General features: G+C 42.7%; 1 protein-coding gene and 1 non-coding gene across 2 annotated transcripts in view; both read right to left on the reverse strand.

Annotated features, from left to right (window-relative positions):
• LOC124718722 (zinc finger A20 and AN1 domain-containing stress-associated protein 9-like) overlaps window positions 1-12,029 on the reverse strand; it is a 144,741-nt gene extending 132,712 nt beyond the window's left edge. Inside the window, exon 1 of the mRNA XM_047244340.1 lies at window positions 11,904-12,029. Coding sequence (XP_047100296.1) covers window positions 11,904-12,029 — 126 coding nt within the window. The remainder of the gene's footprint in view (window positions 1-11,903) is intronic.
• Window positions 12,030-13,600: 1,571 nt separating this feature from the next.
• On the reverse strand, window positions 13,601-13,675 carry Trnas-cga. The gene has a single exon. It is a non-coding gene; the product is annotated as a tRNA-Ser (tRNA).
• Between the last annotated feature and the right edge of the window lie 9,370 nt (window positions 13,676-23,045).

Raw genomic sequence — 23,045 nt, forward strand, 5'->3', positions numbered from 1 at the left:
TGACGTCGCCGCTTTTCTAATATGGCGGCGGCGCGACAAATGACGGTCGATGTGCGGCCGCCCCGCCCCCTTTTTTTAATCTTGCGGAAGGCGGGAGGCGCGTCGCCATCAGCGCCCACAACAGCGGCAGGCGCGACGCGGACGTCGACGCGCGCTTTTCCGTCGTTTCCGCAGAAAACGACCAACCGTCGGACCCGCGGCCGCGTGTGACGGCCTCGCGGCGCACAGCTAGTAGCAGCGGGATGAAAAATACAAACGAACCGATAGCAGGCCTTGTGAGGTATTAGGCTGTGTCGTCCGGTAATACGGCCGACACCTAGGTCACAGAGCGTCCGATTTCCTCCTTAAGGTTTTCGCGGAGAGAAGGAGTTTACATCTTTTCTCTCATGGCGATTGGAGTCTATATTCTAACGTGGCAAGAACTGACGCCGATTCCTCAGTTACTGCAATAACCACACGTTTTAAGAACATACATCACAAAATAGGTGAAAAATGCTTCTGTCAGCTTACAAGATAGGCGAATATGTTCCTCTTTAAAAGACTCTGACAGAAAAGTGGGGAACCAGCTGCCTCACTCCACATTCGCCAACAGTTTTGACAAACGCACATATTCATACTTCTCTAACACAGAACTTTCTAAATCCTGTTTCGCTTCTCATTATTTTTAGCGAAACCTTCACACTCAGCATCTCGCTCTCACTGCCACTATGCATGTATGTCCTCCTCCCACTGTCTCCTTTTCCTGCAGCTTTTCCTGCACTTCCTCTGGGCCTTCTCTCCCACTGTCATTATCTTCCTCCCTTTATGTCGATCTTCCTTACCACTGTCTACTTCCCTGCCATTTTCACTGTCTCTCTGTCCCACTGCCATTAAATTTACTCCATCTTTTTCTTTCCCATTACTACTTTATCTTTCATTCTCGCTACGAGTCTGATGTATTTCTCTTCAACTAGCATTGTCTCCTCGCCACACGTGTCCTTGGGGATGGTTTGCCTGTGATTTTGACTCCTAGACTAACATGTGGGTATATCGCACGCGGGTTCAAATGGTTCAAATGGCTCTGAGCACTATGGGACTTAACTTCTGAGGTCATCAGTCCCCTAGAACTTAGAACCACTTAAACCTAACTAACCTAAGGACATCACACACTTCCATGCCCGAGGCAGGATTCGAATGTGCGACCGTAGCGGTCGCGCGATTCCAGACTGTAGCGACTAGAACTGCTCGGCTCGGATAGAGGAAAGTGGGTAAGTTCGCCTGTATGTGAGTGGAAGTGTGTATGGTCCAGACATTCCAGCCCATGTATGGTCTCCAATCCTTCTTCTTCATTTACACTGTCTCCTCTCTCTTTTGTTCCCATTGCTACTATCTCCACCTACCGCTGTCTCTCGCTGACCATCAGTATCCCACCTCGCTCTCTTTGGCTCCACTTCTATTATCCTCATCCATCTCTTTTTCCCTGCCATTATCTCTGTCCTACCATCACTGTCTCTTTCTCCCTACTGGCACTGTCTCCTCCCTCTTCCATCATCACTATCTTTTTGTTACTATCTTTCAACACCGAAAAGCGGATGTATGTTATTGCATGCCAACATTTTTGGTGAAAAAGGCGGAATGAGAGTTAGGCAGTTGGTGCCCCACTCTTCTGTCATTTTTTAGAGAGGAGCATATTCGCCTTTTTGTGTCCAACAGCAGCATTCTTCATCTGATTCCCTTCTTTTTGCTGTTATAGCAGAGTCTGCTGCTTTATAAAATGCAACCTGTACGCTGTGCAACAATGGCGCCTCCAGTGCCGTGGGAAGCTGTGCTAGGTATCTCGGTTGAGGATCCATGCCGCTAACAGCCCGATCGAGATAGTCCCGCAGTTTATGGGTTGGTTTTAAACCCGGGGAGTTTGGTGACCAGAGCAACCACGCACATACACTGCGAGCTCTGTGACGTGTTCCATTATCCTGTTGGTAGATGCCATCGTACTGGGGAAAAAACGTACTTCATGTATACCCCCAAGGGTAGATGCATACTTATCTCGATCCACTGTGCCTTCCAGAAAGACTCAAGAAATGCCACGGAAACATTCCCAAGACCACAACACTCCCTCATCCAGCCTGGACCCAATTCGAGGAATGTTGCAGGATGTTCACGGTCAGACGTTTCCTGCAGACAGAGCATAAAACGTGATTCATATGAAAAGGGCACGTGCCGCCCACTGACAAGGGGAGACCACGACGTTTGGAACGCGGATTTACTGCAAACTTCGTACACTCGTAGTACTCCATTAGGACAACAAAATGTGTAACCAGTAGCGCGTACTTCTCAAGCGTTACTGAGAAAATCGCAAGATAATTTCGGTCGTCGAATATATATCTGTGCGTGGCCATTTTAACCATGAAGCGGCTGCAGCCTTATGGTACCAGCACGGTAGCTCAGCGTGTACGGTCAGAGCGTTAATTACCCTTTATAATAAAAAAAAACTGAGCCAACGGATGAACGAACGAACTGAATGGGTGTCATCGGACGTCCGCCCTGAAGAAATTCAACGAACAATATAGAACAAAATGTTTTTTTAAAAAAAGTGTTTTGCGTTCAACCCGCTGGATCGAGTTCCGTTCGTCAGCTTTTATTTTTATTTTCAACACAGTCATTTTCTTTATTATTTATATTACAATTGACATAATGGGGAAAATACGTGTTATCGGACGAAATTTTATTAAAGTTACAATGTTATTTGGCAGTCTACTAATTTTTATTATCACAAATAATGTTACACTCATAACTATCGACTAGTAAACGAGCAAACGTATAAAGTGATACTGAAAATGTATGCTTGTCCCTTACACCTGGAAGGAGCCCAGCACAGACGGTTTTCGAAAGATGTAAAATTAATCGTCGCTTTCGACATTACTAGTACAAGTTGCAGGATGGCATTTTTCGTAAAAACATGCAAAACATAAAGTTAAACGACACCGCATACGCAAGGTCTTTTGACGTTTTCTGTGGAAAAACAAATCTTGTTAACATTTTCAAAAACCTCTCTTTAAGACGATAGTTTGGAAGCAAACCATGCATAACGCAGTATTTCCTTAAAAATCGGCGCTGATAATTGGTTATGCAGTATCGAGTGTATTTTAATAGGGTCTTCCGAGAAGCAATTTCTCGTTCTCTTTCGATTAAATACGAACAGTTTTGAAGACACGGACAAGCATACATTTTCAGTATCACTTTATGCATTTCGTCGTTTACTAGTCGATAGTTATGAATATTATATTATTTGTGATAATAAAAATTAGTTCAAAAATGGTTCAAATGGCTCTGAGCACTATGGGACTTAACATCTATGGTCATCAGTCCCCTAGAACTTAGAACTACTTAAACCTAACTAACCTAAGGACATCACACAACACCCAGTCATCACGAGGCGGAGAAAATCCCTCGCCCCCGCCGGGAATCGAACCCGGGAACCCGGGCGCAGGAAGCGAGAACGCTACCGCACGACCACGAGCTGCGGACAAAAATTGGTAGACTGCCTAATAACATTGTAAAATTAATAAAAGTTACACGTATTTTTCCCATTATATCAATTGTAATATAAATAGTAAAGAAAAAGACTGTGTTGAAAAACAAAAAAAAAAAAAAAAAAAAAAAAAACTGACGAACCGAACTCGATCCAGCGATCCAGCAGCTTGAACGCCAAACACTTAAAAAATACAGTTTGTTCTATATTGTTCACTGAATTTGTTCAGGGCGGAGTCCGATGACACCCGTTCAGTTTGTTCGTTCATCCGTTCGCTCAGTTTTTTTTTTTTATTATTAGAAAGGGAATCTAACGCGCTGACCGAACACGCTGAGCTACCGTGCCGTCACCACTCGGCTGCAGCCGCTTTATGGTTAAAATGACCACGCAAAGATATACAGGGTGTTACAAAAAGGTATGGCCAAACTTTCAGGAAACATTCCTCACACACAAAGAAAGAAAATATGTTATGTGGACATGCGTCCGGAAACCCTTACTTTCCATGTTAGAGCTCATTTTATTCTTCTCTTCAAATCACATTACTCATGGAATGGAAACACACAGTAACAGAACGTACCAGCGTGACTTCAAACACTTTGTTACAGGAAATGTTCAAAATGTCCTCCGTTAGCGAGGATACATGCATCCACCCTCCGTCGCATGGAATCCTGATGCGCTGATGCAGCCCTGGAGAATGGCGTATTGTATCACAGCCGTCCACAATACGAGCACGAAGAGTCTTTACATTTGGTACCGGGTTTGCGTAGACAAGAGCTTTCAAACGCCCCCATAAATGAAAGTCAAGAGGGTTGAGGTCAGGAGAGCGTGGAGGCCATGGAATTGGTCCTCCTCTGCCAATCCATCGGTCACCGAATCTGTTGTTGAGAAGCATAAGAACACTTCGACGGAAATGTGCAGGAGCTCCATCGTACATGATCCACATGTTGTGTCGTACTTGTAAAGGCACATGTTCTAGCAGCACAGGTAGAGCATCCCGTATGAAATCATGATAACGTGCTCCATTGAGCGTAGGTGGAAGAACATGGGGCCCAATCAAGACCCCACCAACAATGCCTGCCCAAACGTTCACAGAAAATCTGTGTTGATGACGTCATTGCACAATTGCGTGCGGATTCTCTCAGCCCACTCATGTTGATTGTGAAAATTTACAATTTGATCACGTTGGAATGAAGCCTCACCCGTAAAGAGAACATTTGCACTGAAATGAGGACTGACACATTGTTGGATGAACCATTCGCAGAAGTGTACCCGTGGAGGCCAATCAGCTGCTGATAGTGCCTGCATACGCTGTACGTACATGGTACGGAAACAACTGGTTTTCCCGTAGCAGTCTCCATACAGTGATGTGGTCAACGTTACCTTGTACAGCAGCAACTTCTCTGACGCTGACATTAGGGTTATCGTCAACTGCACGAAGAATTGCCTCGTTCATTGCAGGTGTCCTCGTCGTTCTAGGCCTTCCCCAGTCGCGAGTCATAGGCTGGAATGTTCCGTGCTCCCTAAGACGCCGATCAATTGCTTCGAACGTCTTGCTGTCGGGACACCTTCGTTCTGGAAATCTGTCTCGATACAAACGTACCGCGCCACGGCTATTGCCCCGTGCTAATCCATACATCAAATGGGCATCTGCCAACTCCGCATTTGTAAACATTGCACTGACTGCAAAACCACGTTCGTGATGAACACTAACCTGTTGATGGTACGTACTGATGTGCTTCATGCTAGTACTGTAGAGCAATGAGTCGCATGTGAACACCAGCACTGAAGTCAACATTACCTTCCTTCAATTGGGCCAACTGGCGGTGAATCGAGGAAGTACAGTACATACTGACGAAACTAAAATGAGCTCTAACATGGAAATTAAGCGTTTCTGGAGACAGGTCCACATAACTTCTTTATTTGTGTGTGAGGAATGTTTCCTGAAAGTTTGGCCGTACCTTTTTGTAACACCCTGTATATTCGACGACCGAAATTATCTTGCGATTTTCTCAGTAACGCTTGGGCAGTACGCGCTACGGCTTACACATTTTGTTGTCCTCATGGAGTACTACGAGTGTACGAGGTTTGCAGTAAATCCGTGTTCCAAACGTCGTGGGCCTCCCCATGTCAGTGGGCGTCCAGTTGCGGTAATGGCGAGCAAATTCCATCCTTCGTAGTCGATGAGCAGCAGTCAGCATCAGGGCATGAACCAGGCGCCCGCTGCAGAGGCCCCTACGCAGCAACATCCGATGAACAGTCGTTGAGGAAACACTTTTGGTATCCACTTAGTTCATCAGGTGCTCAACTGTTGCACGTGTATTCGCCCGTACGCATCTCCACAGCTGTAGTTCATCCCTGCCATCTATGTCTCGTGGTGCACCACCAGTGGTTTTGGACAGCGCCATTTTGCCACGCACGGTATACTTTCACCACTGTGGCACGCAGCAGCTTTCAAACTTAGGCGTTTCGGAAATTTTTCTACCTTTGGCACGAAAGCCAATTATCATGTCTTTTTGGATGTCAAATAAATCTCTTCGTTTCCGCATACCACAACAACTGTATTATTTTCCGCGTTTCCCAGACACGCTTTGTATGCCCTACACGCTCGTGCTGCCATCTACCGTCTGTGGGTGGTTATCGCATATTGACGTCGAACATAGGCGGTGGACAAAGGGTCAGGATCTTCCAGTGGTCGATCAATTTGGCTTTACGAAACGTAAAGGCACTAGAGAGACAGTTGTGACGTTAAACTTAATATTGGACGTAAGACGTAAGAAAAAAAAAAGTGTATATATGAAGATCGTATCCGTTCCCGAAAGAACAGATACCATTGATGACCATGCAGCTTCTCCAGAATGAAATCATAACTAAATCGAAACACTTAGCTGCCGACAGGTGTTGTTGATACACACCAATGGGGACAGCTGAAAATGTGTGTCCCGACCGGGACTCGAAACCGGGACCTCCTGCTTGCATGGCAGACGCTCTATCCATCTGAGCCACCGAGGGCACACATGATAGTGCGACTGCAGGGACTTATCCCTTGCACGCTTCGCGTGAGACCCACATTCCCAACTGTCCACATCCTACATTCGTAATGTTCCTAATAAATATTTGTCCATTCACTCATTACTCGCGCCAGACTAAGCTGACGAGTCGCGTAAGAGTTCGGGCAAAGTGTGCGTATTCGCACAGAAGAAGGTCAATGGCCGGGTAGCCTTCAACTTTATGAAGATGGTATTTGTTCCCGAAAGACCAGATACCATTGATGACCGTGCAGCTTCTCTAGAATGAAATGATAATGGTTAAAAGCTACCCGGCCATTGACCTTCTTCTGTGCGAATGCGCACACTTTGCCCGAACTCTTACGGGACTCGTCAGCTTAGTCTGGCGCGAGTAATGAGTAAATGGACAAATATCTATTACGAATACTACGAGTGTAGGTTGTGGACAATTGGGAATGTGGTTCTCATGGGAAGCGTGCAAGGGATAAGTCCCTGCAGTCGCACTATCCTCTGTGCCCTCGGTGGTTCAGATGGACAGAATGTCTGCCATGTAAGCAGGAGATACCGGGTTCGAGTTCCGATCGAGGCACACATTTTCAGCTGTCCCCACTGACGTATGTCAACACCTGTAAGCAGCTAAGGGTGTTCATTCCATTGTAAAATATTTTCTCTTCAAGGTAACAGATATCAACAACACCTGTCGGCAGCTGAGGGTTTCGATTTAATTATCATCTCAAACGATTATATGACCTTATGACGTAGAAAATTTTTTAGTAGGGGTAAATAGTGCAAGATATTCGAAATTCTCAAGTAAATAGTAAGTATAAAATATGTGGAAGAATCAAGAGGGAAAAATAAGACTGGAAGTTTAAGAACGAAGCTCTCGGGTTAAAAAGGGAGTAAGACAGAGATCTAATCTTTCACTCATCTTTCTCAATCTTTACATAGTATAAATAATGATAGAAACAAGAGAAAAGTTCAAGAATGGGATTAAAGTTGATGGTGAAAGGATATTTATAACGACATTCGCCAAAGTCATTGCTATCGTCAGCGAACGTGAGGCATAATTGCAAGATCTGTTGAATAGAATTTTCAGTCTAATGAGTACAGAATGGACTACGAGCAAATGAAATCTAATGAGGAGCAGTCGAAATGAGATTATTGGTAAACTTAACAATAAAATTGGTGATCACTAAGTAGACAGTGTGCAGGAAATCTTCTACCTTGGAAATAAAATGTCACAGGATCGACGAAGCAAGCGGGACATAAAAAGAAATTTTGGAAATTTGTGGTAAGTTCCTGTGGGACCAAACTGCTGAAGTCATCGGTCCCTAGGCTTACACACTACTTAATCTAGCTACGCTAAGGACAACACACACACCCATGCCCATGGGAGGAGTCGAACCTCCGACGGGGGAGAGCCGCACGAGCCGTGGCAAGCCGCCTGAGACCACACGCGGGTAGCCCGAGCGGCGGACATAAAAAGGTCACCAGCACAGGTGAAGTGGGCATCCTTGTCAAAAAGAAGTTTATTAGTATCAAATTTCGGGCTTTATTTGTGGAACAAACTCATGAGAATGTACGTTTGGAGCACGTCGTTTTCTGGTAACGAGTCACTGTCTGTGAGAAAACAGGAAAAGTAGAGAGTCGATGCGTTTGAGATGATGTGCTACAGAAGCGTGTTGAAACTTCTTGTGGACTGTTAAGATAACAAACGAGGAGGTCCACTGCATTAATAGGTGTTACGCTTTCATTGGACACTGACTGGGGATAGTGGTTATCGCTGGAGAAACCGATTTTGGGTTACACCGGATTTTTTTCATCTCCAATTTACCGTGGTCGTTAAAACCGCTAAAAATAACCGGTTCCCCAAGTAACTGATTTTCGATTTTTTATTGCTTTTACTTCCTGCAGTAAACGTAGAAATCGAACAAACAATGATAAATTCTAAGACTCATTCAGACTTTTGCATTACACGTTTCAACATACCTTGAATCATGATATCAAATAAAATAAGTAAATAAAAGAAAACTTAGTCCAGATAATGTTCGCCACTTTTCTCGAAAAGTAATGATGCTTGAATAATACCAAAAATCACCAATATTCTTCCATTGATTCTTATTTCTTGAAATACTGCTCAAAAATCTTGTTATAATCGAGGTTCGTTTAACTATTGGGGCTTACGAATTGTCAGTGCTACAGGACGGAAACTGACGTTGGAGAGCTATATTTTTCGTGTTACGTTGTCAGTTTCTAGGCAATACAAACACATTACTACGTAGGTCAGGCAGCAGTTCACTTACTTCTTCTTTTTATTGCAAACAATGAATAAAATATTAAGTTTTTAATTTATTATTGTTGTTTTAATTTTCTTTCTCTTTTATTTCTTCACAGGATGGTGGACAATTAATAAAGCTTTTCGGTAAAATTTGTAGGGTTCTTTTTCTTTAATTACTTCGAATGAGAAACTCGTTTTGCTCTGAAATGTATTTATTCATAGCTTAACTGAAATGTGGATGCAAATGATGTAGCCAACACTAAACATGTTCTTGCAACAAATTCAGATGAACAGCTTAGATGGCATTCAAAATTGAACATTTAACAGAAATAATTACTTAACAATAGTTAAAATTTCAGTAATGAGGCTAGCCTTTGGGCAATATGTATTGATCATGTGTTTAGGAATACGCGTTCTACGATGAGTTGGCCTGTAAGTTGACTACCTTCATCAGAAAGGACATCATTCAACGACGATAACAATTCTTTAAAAAACCACATAAATTGCTGTCAATGATAAATACTTTGAGCTACAAAGAACAAGCCTAGCATTCACCTCCTACTCTATTCTCAAAAAGTCAAAGACTCACTGCTACTAGATACAAAATTACAAAAGGCACGTTACTGACTCAGCAAATCTGCACAGATTCTTATGAGATGAATTTGTTCCTCGATTATGACTGTAGACACTGTTATTGAAATAGTTCTGATCGTTTTTCCCGTTTTCTATTATAACCCAGTATTTCACAGCAATGGAAATTTTATGAGTAGAACCCCCAGGAACCATGGACCTGGTCGTTGATGGGGAGGCTTGCGTGCCTCAGCGATATAGATAGCCGTACCGTAGGTGCAACCACAACGGAGGGGTATCTGTTGAGAGGCCAGACAAACGTGTGGTTCCTGAAGAGGGGCATCAGCCTTTACAGTAGTTGCAGGGGCGACAGTCTGGATGATTGGCTGATCTGGCCTTGTAACACTAACCAAAACGGCCTTGCTGTGCTGGTACTGCGAACGGCCGAAAGCAAGGGGAAACTACAGCCGTAATTTTTCCCGAGGGCATGCAGCTTTACTTTATGGTTCAATTATGATGGCGTCCTCTTGGGCAAAATATTCCGGAGGTAAAGTAGTCCCCCATTCGGAAACATCCCCCAGGCTGTGGCTAAGCCATGTCTCCGCAATATCCTTTCTTCCAGTAGTGCTAGCCCTGCAAGTTTCACAGGAGAGCTTCTGTGAAGTTTGGAAGGTAGGAGACGAGGTACTGGCGCAAGTGAAATTGTGAGGGCGGGTCGTCAGTCGTGCCTGGGTAGCTCAGTTGGCAGAGCACTTGCCCGCGAAACGCAAAGGTCTCGAGTTCGAGTCTCGGTCTGGCACACAATATTAATCTGCCAGAAAGTTTCAAAACCAGCGCACACTCCGCTGCAGAGTGAAAATTTCATTCTGGAAACATGAACACTGTTTGTACTTGACCTTCTTGAAGACATTGAAATCTTTACCAACAAAAACACAACACCCGACTACCAAAAAAATCAAATGTGTGGGTGAAATCTTATGGGACGTAACTGCTAAGGTCATCAGTCCCTAAGCTTAGACACTACTTAACCTAAATTATTCTAAGGACAAACACACACATCCATGACCGAGGGAGGACTCGAACCGCCGCCAGGATCAGCTTGCAGCGCCTTAGACCGCTCGGTTAATCGGGCGCGATACACCCGACTACCTACTCAATGACTGCACTGAAGAGAGGAACAAATTATTCCTTCAGAATTTCGAGGAATTACTAGTTCAAAACAGGTAATACGTTAACTAAATCTGAACTGCCGCGCCTTCCATGGCCCACTACCCCTCTATCCTTCTCTTTTCTTCCCATTTATATTGATGTCAGCATAAATACACTACCACAAAATAAATCTATACTACATGTGCAAATGTTCAAGCCATTTACTATTATTATAAATCAGTACTTTCATACACATTACCTTTAGCTGAAATAAATAGAACCTGTCTTTCCTAATATTCCAGATCACGTTAAAGTAAGAACAGAAATAAGTTAGCAGTTCATTTGAAGTTTTGTTGTTGTTGTTTTTTTAGATATAAAGTTCATGGTCATACAAACAGCAGCAGTTCATTGCAAATACTGTAACTTATTTTTATTCCTGGGCGCTAATATTAATGCCAGTTTTGATAAAAGCATTTTCCCATAAATTGACAGTATTATATGTTAATAAAAGAATAGAAATAAGACACGAGATCATTTTAAGTTTGTTTTTGTAGTAATTTATTTCAAAAATGGTTCAAATAGCTCTGAGCACTATGGGACTTAACTTCTGAGGTCATCAGTCCCCTAGAACTTAGAACTACTTAAACCTAACTAACCTAAGGACATCACACACATCCATGCCCGAGGCAGGATTCGAACCTGCGACCGTAGCGGCCGCGTGGTTCCAGTCTGTAGTGCCTAGAACCGCTCGGCCACCCCGGCCGGCAGTAATTTATTTATTTCATTTTGTGCATTAATGTTCACGCCCATTTCGATTAAAGTATTTGCCCGTGCATGACTTAAACGCATGGTAACAAAAACAAGTAATATCTCTGAGCAAAGTAGGCCTGTGTTACATCTTCGTATGAATATCTTTGTAGCCGGCCGCGGTGGTCTCGCGGTTCTAAGCGCTCAGTCCAGAACCGCGCCACCGCTACGGTCGCAGGTTCGAATCCTGCCTCGGGCATGGATGTGTGTGATGTCCTTAGGTTAATCAGGTTCAAGTAGTTCTAAGTTCTAGAGGACTGATGACCTTAGAAGTTAAGTCCCATAGCGCTCAGAGCCATTTGAACCGTTTAGCTATATAATCTCCTGTGCACAGTCTGAAAATGAGCCTAGAAAGGTTCGAAAACCAGTTCATGGAATACATAAATACTTAAAAAAAGTGACTGGTTGCAGTTTTCTGTATTTACATTGAGCACGACTTGTTTTGATTGACACACACTGCAAGAACCAAATTGTCTGCCGAAAAAAAATTCTTAGGAGGGGTATTTGGTATATCTGCAGTGAGCAGTAACTCTGTCGCATGGATTGGCTTCAGGGTTGTCTTTCTGGGTAGTTTCTCCTGTACTCGACTGTGTGGACGGTTGGTGGGCGGTGGGCTGTCTCGCTGCCCCAGCGCAGAAGCTGAGGGGTCTGGCGGCAGGTAATTCTGTGACGTGACGGAGCTGTTTACTAGCGGCAGGCTGGTCAACATCCCGGGTCGATCGCCCCATCACTGCCGCCGTGGCGTTGGCAGCACTGGCAGCGGCCTTTAACGAGGTTCTTGTTGGCCGTAGACCGGCTGGCCGCAGACCCTGGGGATCGCGGAAATAATAATAGGGGTGGTCTACTCACCCCGCACCCTCCACCCCTTCCCCTCCCACCCACGCAAAACCCCCACTCCACCCGCACCTCCTCGCGGCCCACACAGTCGTACGGTCTGACGCCGGGAAGGCGTCGCTGGCTGCAAACTAATGCCGTGCCTCACGAGGAACCTTAATCACTGGCTTAACGCTCGCTGCTTCGCTCGCGTACACTGTACGGTTTGCATAGATTTCTTTTCTTTCCTTTAATCGAATTTCTATGTTGCTACACCAATTGCTCATATGTAAGGCAGCCACTCACCATTTGTATTTGAAATCTCCATGCCCAGTCGAAGAATACACAAAAGCAAAATGTTGAAAGGAGTATTAATTCCATAAAGTTTACAGTCTCACAACAAACAAAACAATAAACTATATGTTGTGCAAACCAAAGAACCTACTCTCGATAAAACAGTTAGCGACCATTTCCATGGCTGCCCGTCTCTACGTAATTAAACTGTTCCAGCGAATTTAATTTAGTTTCATATGGCGTGTTAAAATAGAAAGGGATTCTGCAGTTGTTGGCGCCAGTCTTACACCGGGTACTGAATTATTTAATCCCAAACGGATATTCCTATACGTGGAATGACATTTATAAGTGGTATTAATAATTATCAGCTTGTGCAATACTTACAACAAAAACACGAATAATTTTATAAACATATATTAAACCTACGGAAAAATTAATGTGTTAAAGGTCTGTTTCTTTTTCTACCCAATTCTGACGAAGCCAACTTGGCGTGGTGACTGTTGAATAGCTTCCTCCAATTCAGTTCAGATATTACAGCACCTTCTAAACGTTTCATGCTAATTAAGGCCATAAAAGCATGGTCTTTTCCAAATGTACTTCTGACAAAAAAATCTGTTCCGCTTATATAACGTAATATTATCATAAAACTTTTCATCCCTTATTTCACCCCCTTAGAGGTTGAATTTCCAAAAACTGTGATACACGTATGGTTTTAATTTCAGCCGAGAAGTCAAATACTAATTTTCATAGATGTAGCTTTAAAACTGCTTTAGTAATTATTTAATAATGATTTATTTTTTTTAAATAACTTTCACCTACTATTTCATTTTCTCAGGGGTTGAATTTCCAAAAATACTGAAACATTTTTTGTATTTCTGGAAATGGAAAAAAATACCAATTTTCATACATCTAGCTTCAAAATCAACTTAGTAGGGACATAGTTTCAAAAAACCTCTTATCTCTGGTTTCATCTTCTTACGGGGAGAACGTCGAAAATCCATTCTTAAACGACGCGTACAGTATAAAGTGAACACCCTCTCGAAATTTCAAGTTTCTGTCCTCAAAGGCTTGAGCTGGGCGATGATGAGTCAGTGAAGACATTTCCGTTTATATTTAGAGATCAGTGTCCGAATTATCTTTATCATTTGTTACTTCCTGGCAGATTAAAACTGTGTGCCGGACCGAGACTCGAACTCGGGACCTTTGCCTTTCGCGGGCAAGTGCTCTACCAACTGAGCTATCCAAGCACGACTCACGCCCCCTCCTCACATCTTTACTTCTGCCAGTACCTCGTCTCCTACCTTCCAAACTTAACAGAAGCTCTCCTGCGAACCTTGCAGAACTAGCACACCCGAAAGAAAGGATATTGCGGAGACATGGCTTAGCCACAGCCTGGGGGATATTTCCAGAATCATTTCTTACTTTTACCTTGTTAACATTGAAAAAGAAGCGCTTAAGGCGTAAAAGAAATTTTTATTATATGATTTCTTCATAGTTGTAGTTCAGCAGCTGCAGAATATTTCGAAAAAGATAAAAAGTCATATGTTAACAAGGCAAAAACTCAGTCGTCAGCTGCACAAGAAAACCTTTATTTAATTCTCGTTACCGGGCTCGACAGTTTAACGTGTCATCTTCAGACGCCAAATAAGCTCAAATCATTGGCAAGCCAACGTCAAAATAAGAATAGGACTCTAATGTCCTACAAAGTCTGTTCACTTTCAACGAGTGACTGTGTGGTGTGTAATATCCAGTCATGCAATAATCGGTCCGATATTCCTCGATGACACGGTGTCTACCGAACAGTACTTGAAGGTTTTGGAAGATGATTTCATCCCAACTATCCAAAGTGTCCCGATTTCGTCAAGATGTGGTTTATGCAAGACGGGACTCTAACCCATCGCTACAGGATAGTGTTTGATGTCGTGGAGGAGCACTTTGGGGACCGCATTCTGGCATGGTCCCCGATTGGCCGTCATATTCTCCGGATCTGAACACATGCGACTCCATTTTGTGGGCCTATATTAAAGACAAGATGTACATCAATAACCCTAACACCACTGCTGAGTTGAAAACAGTCGTTAACAATAGGCCACGAACAAAAGGCCGGCCTCGTATCCAGAATATTGACAGTTCCATACATCGTCGCTCTTTCAGTTGCCCATGGTGCCACCCTACACTGATAATAAAGTTTGATCAGTAATTATGTATTTTTATATGTCTGTCTGCTTGATACTTGTTCCGCGGTTTATTGTCTTCTGTTAATCATTTTATATGCTTTTATAATATTCACTGCATATTTTCGCTTCAACTGTTGCAGTATTTATTACAGTCTATACGTACACTAGCGCTCCCACTTTGTATATAGGCGTGTTCAATCCCTTTCATGTCATCAGTATATTGGCTGACTTTCGTCGCACATACTATGTACAATTTGAGATTTTGCAGGTAACTGTTTGCTACTCAACGCACATATATTTTTAGTGGTGTCACACTGTTTTATTGATTCTGTAGCAAAAGTATGCTGTGGCTCTTAAGCTTAACTATTTTATATCTGTTTTATAAATCAGCATTACTTCTGCTGTTCAATCTCTGTACAGTTTTTTTTAACGTACTTGCTTCATATATGTATTTCTTGCCATCCTTTGAAGGGCAATACCGTGCAATTCGTATTCTGACGTTGACCTACTAACGATTTGTTCTTCTACATCTACATCTACATGGATACTCTGCAAATCACCCTTAAATGCCTAGCAGAGGGATCATCGAATCATCTTCACAATAATTCTCTATTATTCCAATCTCTAACACCGCGCGGATAAAACAAATACCATTAGCTTTCCGTGCGAGTTCTTATTTCCCTTATATTATTATGATGGTCGTTTCTGCCTATGTAGGTCAGTGTCAACAAAATATTTTCGCATTCAGGGGAAAGTTGATGACTGAAATTTCATGAGAAGATTCCCTGGAACGAAAAACGCCTTTGTGTTAATGATGTCCACCCCAAATCCTGTATCATGTCAGTGACATTCTCTCCCTTATTTCTCGATAACACAAAACGTGCTGCCCTAGTGTGAACTTTCTCAATGTAGTCCGTTAATCCTATCTGGTAGGGATCCCACATCGCGCAACAGTACTCCAGAAGAGGACGGGCAAGCGTAGTGTAGATAGTCTCTTTTTCAGAAAATCATTAAGTGGTTCTCTGCAAATGGGCTCTCATTTGACAAAACACAGTATATACAGTTCCACACAGTAAATGGAATGACACCATTAATAAATATAGACTTCGATCAGAAATCGGTAGCTAACGTAGAATATTCAAAATTTCTAGCTATATGCATTGATGAGGGGTTGAACTGGAAAAAAACACACTGAGGATCTGCTGAAACGTTTGAGTTCAGCTACTTATGCTATTAGGGTCATTGCAAAGTTTGGCGATATACATCTGAGTAAATTAGCTTACCACGCCTATTTTCATTCTCTGCTTTCGTACGGCATCATATTCTGGAGTAACTCATCATTGAGTAAAAGAGTGTTCATTGCACAAAAGAGTGTAATCAGAATAATTGCTGGAGCTCATCCAAGATCATCCTGCAGACACTTATCTAAAGAGCTAGAGATCTTCACTGTAGCCTCACAATATATATATATCCACTTATGAAATTTGTTATTAACAATCCGAACGAATTCAAAAGTAATAGCAGTGTACATGGCTATAAAACTAGGAGAAAGGATGACCTTCACTACTCAAGGTTAAATCTAACTTATGCTGCCACAAAAGTCTTTGGTCACTTACCTAATAACATCAAAAGTCTGACAGATAGCCATGTAACATTTAAAAGGAAATTAAAAGAATTTCTTAATGGCAACTCCTTCTATTCATTAGATGAATTTTTGGATATAGTAAGTGGGTAATTTCCCCAACCCCCTCAGAATTAAGTGTCATGCAATATTTTGTGCAATGTAATATCTTGTATAAACACCTTTTATTAACCTGACATGTTCCACATCGTTACGAAGTTTCGTATTCATGATCTATGGAACGGGTACTAATCTAACCTAATCTCATCTAGATCTGTTGCATCTTCTAAGTGTTCTGCCAATAAAGTGTCTGGTTCGTCTTCCCAACAACATTTTCAGTTTCGAATTTAAGTTGTTCTTAATTGTAATTTACGGCTTTTGGATTTGACTGATTTATCATTTGACCGAAGTTTAACCGATTCCTTTTAGCACTCACGTGGATGACCTCATGCTTTTCATTATTTAGGACAAATTTCCAATTTTCGCACCGTATGGATATCTTTTCTAATTCGTTTTACAATATGTTTTGATCTTCTGATGATTTCACTAGACAATAATGACAGCATCATCTGCAAACAAACGAAGGCGGCCGCTCCGATTGTCTTCTAAATCGCTTATATAGATAAGGGACAGCAGACAGGCTATAACACTACCTCGTGGAACGCCAGAAATCACTTCGGTTTTACTCGATGACTTTCCGTCAGTTACAACGAACTGTGACGTCTCTGGCAGAAAATCACGAATCCAGTCACATAGCTCAGACGATATTCCATAAGCACGAATTTGTCTACAAGCCGCTTGTGACGTACAGCCTATTTGACTTCTGAGATGACAGTTTACGCCGTCGAAACCGGTAAAGTGAAACAAAAGATTTTCTTGTGCAGCTGACGACTGATTTGTAATCTTTGTTGGAATTTTTACGTTTTTAGTTTTAATGTAATGTACGGTACCATATACGTAACGCTAAGCATTATTGACAGTTAAATATTAATTTACATGAAAATGTTACTCGTTTTTGTAATAACTGAGATAAAATTAAATACGAGTGGAAATTAAAAGCAAAGGCAACAAATTACTTGGTACGATACACAGCAAAACATTGAACACAGAGTCCCACATCACATTTCATGCACTGTGTGCGCACTTACGTTTTACAACGTATTGTGCCGCATGGTATTCTTTTGAGTAACCGTATTTTCACAAGCAGATAGTTTATTCCATCAAACTGGAACTCACCTGTTACAGTACTGGAGTACCGCGTTTGTCCAGGTCGTTCTAGTGTCGCTGCAAACGTCCTAAAGTGCAGCTGTACAATTGCTCTTCGAAAATTTTCGTGAAAGTTGTATTTCTGTTTTATCGGTCGACTACAGACATGCAATAACCAACTGAGAAAGGCCTCATACCATGACCTGCTATTGATATTTATCCTGCTCTGATTCACATTTTGATGTATTCGATGACTTCCACACATGTGCTCGTTGCGACGTATCAGGATGGAAGATCGAGGACTTTCGGTATGTTTCCTTAACCACTGGAAGTATCACTGAACATTAGTTCCTGGGTTCACACCAGCTGTATTTGATGCTGCAAAACCAACGGAGCTGTCATGCCATTTACACTGAAGCAGATCACTTTTTTCGTATCATAGAGTGAATAATACCTCTTTCGTTTTTCTCTCTTTCCTTGTTCTTTGGAAAGGGTCAGTTATGGGGGATGCGATTTTCTCTTACTGTCTCACTGCCCTCAAAAGCATCTTCTCTAAGAAAAATTAACAAATTAAAACTCGTAAAAAAGTTGACAAAATGGAAGTAAAACTTATAAAAGTGTTCTCATTAGTGCTTAGCGTTATATTTGTGTAAAATATGGTACCTGTCGCTACACTGAATTAATTTTTCATAAATCTCAATAAATGACATTCGATGTTTGGTTTATTAAGGAAGTTGAAACGTCTCCGTGAAGTCGTTTCATAAGACGCTTGTCGAATTCGGTACAACTTATTCACTTTACTCAATTCATGAACTCTTACAGAAAGACTGAGCACTCAAATAAGGCCTATTGAATATTATATGTGTGTTTTAATGTGGGGTTTCGGTTTTGTTTTGTGGGAAACGCTGAGTTGGTCATCGTCTGCTGGGAGCAGACGATGTTGCTTCTCGTTCGAAGGAGAGCACAGGATGACCAACTTAGGTGTCCAATACCTGAACAGAGAGGTTTACCCATCTTAGTCGAAGTCGTGTCGAAGGCTGTTTATCGGCCGCGGTGGTCTAGCGGTTCTAGGCGCGCAGTCCGGAACCGCGCGACTGCTACGGTCGCAGGTTCGAATCCTGCCTCGGGCATGGATGTGTGTGATGTCCTTAGGTTAGTTAGGTTTAAGTAGTTCTAAGTTCTAGGGGACTGATGACCTCAGCAGTTAAGTCCCATAGTGCTCAGAGCCATTTGACCCATTTGAAGGCTGTTTTTGTGTGTGTGGTTGGTGACGGAGGGCTACCCCTCTGGTAGCTTCCGCTGCTCGGGGAGCTAGGTAATCTCGAAAGAGAAAGCGGCACTCTTCGGTGAACGCTTGGTGAGTGCGGATCATAGTTCTTAAGGGGGTTTCAGGTGATAGGAAGCAGGTTGAGTTATGTTTAACTGTTGAAATACTTAAGAACTTCAGCTTAACTGAAGCGTGTGAACCGAGTTCTTTTTCTAAATGTGCCATAATTATATTGCTTTAAATAGGCGATTTTTTGGTGTTTCAGTTAGAAGTGTGGAAGTTACTTTGTTCATTTTGAACAACGATGAAGCAGAATTTCAAATGGTAAATCTGATTAGGAAAAGCTGGTTAGGATCACTTCAACCGTAAGTGAGTGTAATACTGTGTCGAAGAGAGTATGATTTTTAATGATTTTTAAACTTATATTTTGTGGAAGTTGCTTTTGTCTTTGTGTGTCGATTTTGTGCCACGTGTCTGGTAATCAATGACCCTTCTGGTCCACCACGGCACCGCAATAGGCTTTATTTTAACGGTTTGCTTCTTTAATGAGCTATAATTTCTGCAAGAATATCTGTTCTTTCGTGCGCTTTCTACAAAGCAGCACAACAGTTTGATTCGGAATGCACCGCGTTCTCTAGTTCGGCTGTTTACAAGCAGCAGACGCACTTAGTACGTTGAATAATTATCGTACAACCTTGTGCATTGGTTAAACCTCTGTCCAGAATAGTGCATGCGTAGAATCGTAATGCGAATCTCACTAAGATATTTTTATGGTATGAATGCAAAGGAGATGATAGTATCATTGTCTCCCACCCCCGTTTTCTGTGTGTCTTCTTATTGTAGTTAAATTGTTCTCTGTTACATTCTCACGTAGTTCTTACTTAAATATTTCTAGTCAAGCACCAGTTATGTGTAGTTAGGATGTGCAACCAAATACTTAGATACAATAAATAATCTACGTGAAAGATAAATTCTGTGGTGTTGATCTTGCCCACTTACTCCGATTTCCAATCCTGAATTAATCAAGTCGCTTCATGCACGACCTGGAGTGCTATTTATCTGGCTACTGAAAGAAATTTGCATACTTGTAATTAAATTATTAAAATAATTTAACTAATAATTTTCGAGCTCCGTTTTCTTCTAAATGGTTAGGAAGGGCTTGGGCTGTTGACGACCCTGAATTTCTGAATTTTTATAATTATTTGTATGAGAGAAGCAGCTAGAAATGCGAGATAACGTATATGGCTCGATGAGAAACGTCGTAAAGATAATAATACGTTACAAAGTGTCTACAGTTTATGAACCTGAATGATGGAATATTTTAATTTTTTGATTTGCTCTAAACCAAGGGTGTGACGAGATTCTGACTGTAGAAAAAAAAAGTTTAAATTCAGTTGCCAGTAGTTCCGAACAGTGGACTGCTTCTCAAAACTACTAACACCAGACCGAAAGAGCAGATGTTCAGCAATCTTTAACTAAGCGTAAAAAGAATAGAGAACTTCATTGTTGCCAAAAAAATCAATAACAATGCAGTCTTGTCACGTGTACCATTTAATGTAACGCTGGGCACTAATCGGTTTAACACTGTAGGCCTTAAGGTAGGGATGCCAAATTCCGTGACACGCCTACCCAACACAGCGTTACTTGATACAGCACTCAGCCAGCCACGGTGTTAGGCTCGGTGAGTTGAAGTTTCTGAAGTATCTAGCAGACAGCGCAAGTCGCTTGCTTTCCAGTTCTTTGTACGGCAGCGTTCTGTGATAAGGGAGATGACTGCAGCGCGTACTGTTCAGTGAATGTTGGTGAAGCGCTCATAATTTACCGTGATTTGCGACTACAGCTGAACGAATACTGAACTGAGAGCTAAATATCAACGCATAAACATTAATAATTGGTGGTAACGTAGGTAAACGTACATGGAATCAATAGATGCAGTTATTATTACACTGAAGAGCCAAAGAAACTGGTACATCTGCGTAATGTCGTGTAGGACCCCCGCGAGCACGCTGAAGTGCAGCAACACGGACTCGATTGATGTCTGAAGTAGTGCTGGAAGGAAATGACACTACTAATCCTGCAGGGCTGTCCAAAAATTCGTAAGAGTACGGGGAGGTGAAGATCTCTTCTGTACGACAGGTTGTAAAGCATTCCAGATATGCAGAATGAGATTTTCACTCTGCAGCGGAGTGTGCGCTGATATGAAACTTCCTGGGTGATTAAAACTGTGTGCCGGACCGAGACTCGAACTCGGGACCTTTGCCTTTTGCGGGCAAGTGCTCTACCAACTGAGTTAGCCAAGCACGACTCACGCCCCGTCCTCACAGCCTTACTTCTGCCAGTACCTCGTCTCCTACCTTCCAAACTTTACAGAAGCTCTCCTGCGAATCTTGCAGAACTAGCACTTCTGAAAGAAGCTGTTAGGACGGGGCGCGAGTCGTGCTTGGGTAGCTCAGATGGTAGCCGGCACGGTAGCTCAGCGTGTTCGGTCAGAGGGTTAGCAGCCCTCTGTAATAAAAAAACTGAGTTAATGGATAAAACGACGAACTGAAACGGGTGTCTTGCGATGTCCGCACCGAGCAGATGCAACGAACAAAAACGAACAAAATGAGATTAAGAAAAAAAAGATGGTAGAGCACTTGCCCGCGAAAGGCAAAGGTCCCGAGTTCGAGTCTCGGTCCGGCACACAGTTTTAATCTGCCATGAAGTTTCACCCAGATATGCTCAATAGTGTTCATGCCTGGAGAGTTTGTTTTAACTCAAAAGAGTGAGCCACTCTGTACCACTTCTGGACGCGTGGGGTGTCGCACTGTCCTGCTGGAATTGCCCAAGTCAGCCGGGTTGCGCAATGGACATGAGTCGATGCAGGTGATTAGACAGGATGCTTATGTACGTGTCATTTATCAGACTCGTATCTAAATGTATCAGGGGTCCCATATCACTCCAACTGCACACGCCCCTCATCATTATAGAGCCTCCATCAGCTTGAAAAATCTCCTGCTGACATGTAGGGTCCATGGATTCATGAGGTTGCCTCCATACCCGTACACGTCCATCCGCTCGATACAATCTGAAACGAGATTCGTCCTACCAGAAAACATGTTTCCAGTCATCAACAGTCCAATGTCGGTGTTGACGGGTCCAAGCGAGGCGTAAAGCTTTGTGTCGTGCAGTCATCAAGGGTACAGGAGTGGGCCTTCGGCTTCAAACGCCCATATGATGTTTGGTTGAATGGTTCGCACGCTGACACTTGATGATGGCCCAGCACTGTGCAGCAATCTGCGGAAGGGTTGCAATTCTGTCACGCTGAACGATTCTCTTCAGTCGTCGACGGTCCCCTTCTTGCACGATCTTTTTCCGACCGCAGCGATGTCGGAGATTTGATGTTCCACCGTACTGCTTATATTCACGGTACATTCGCGAAATGGTCGTGCGGGAAAATCACCACTTCATCGCTCCCATCACTCGTGCGCTGACTATAACACCACGTTCAAACTCACTTAAATCTTGATAACCAGCCATTATAGCAACAGTAACAGATCTAACAACTGCGGCAGGCGCTTGTTGTCTTATATAGGCGTTGACAACCGCAGCGCCGTATTCTGTCTGTTTACATATATCTGAATTTGAATACGCATGCCTATACGAGTTCCGTTGGCGCTTCAGTGTATAATCTCGTGCTCAGAAACAGTGGCGGCACATGATTATATGAGAGTAATCCCAAAAGTAAGGTCTCCTATTTTTTATAAGTAAATAGACCTGTTTATTTCTACAGTGGTTTACATCAGTTTACAGATTGAACATTTATCTATTTCTCGACATAATCACCATTTCTGTCGATGCATTTTTGTAGACGCTGTGGCAGTTTTTGTATGCCCATGTCATACCAGCTCGCCGCCATGCTGTTCAGAAAGTTATGAACCTCTTCTTTCACCTCGTTGTCGGAGCTGAATCTCTGGGACCACAATTAACGCCGACAGGTACTGTGAGAGTCTGAAAAAAATCAAACGGGCAATTCAGAACCGGAGAAGAGGAATGCTGACCAAGGGCGTACACATTCTCCATGGCAACGCTCGCCCACACAATGCTCGGCAAACCGTTGCTCTCCTAATTTCAGGGGAACATAATCACCCACCCACCCTATAGTCCTGACTTGGCGCCCAGTGACTATCACCTGTTCCCTAGGTTAAAAAAACATTTGGCGGGAAAGCGACGAGGTGATAGAAGAAGTTTATAACTTTCTGAACAGCATGGCGGCGAGCTGGTATGTCATGGGCATAAAAAAACTGCCACAGCGTCTACAAAAATGCATCGACAGAAATTGTTCAAGCTGTAAACTGATGGAAACCA

This window comes from Schistocerca piceifrons, chromosome 10, assembly GCF_021461385.2.
Source record: "Schistocerca piceifrons isolate TAMUIC-IGC-003096 chromosome 10, iqSchPice1.1, whole genome shotgun sequence".
In the NCBI taxonomy this organism is placed as follows: Eukaryota; Metazoa; Arthropoda; class Insecta; order Orthoptera; family Acrididae; genus Schistocerca; species Schistocerca piceifrons.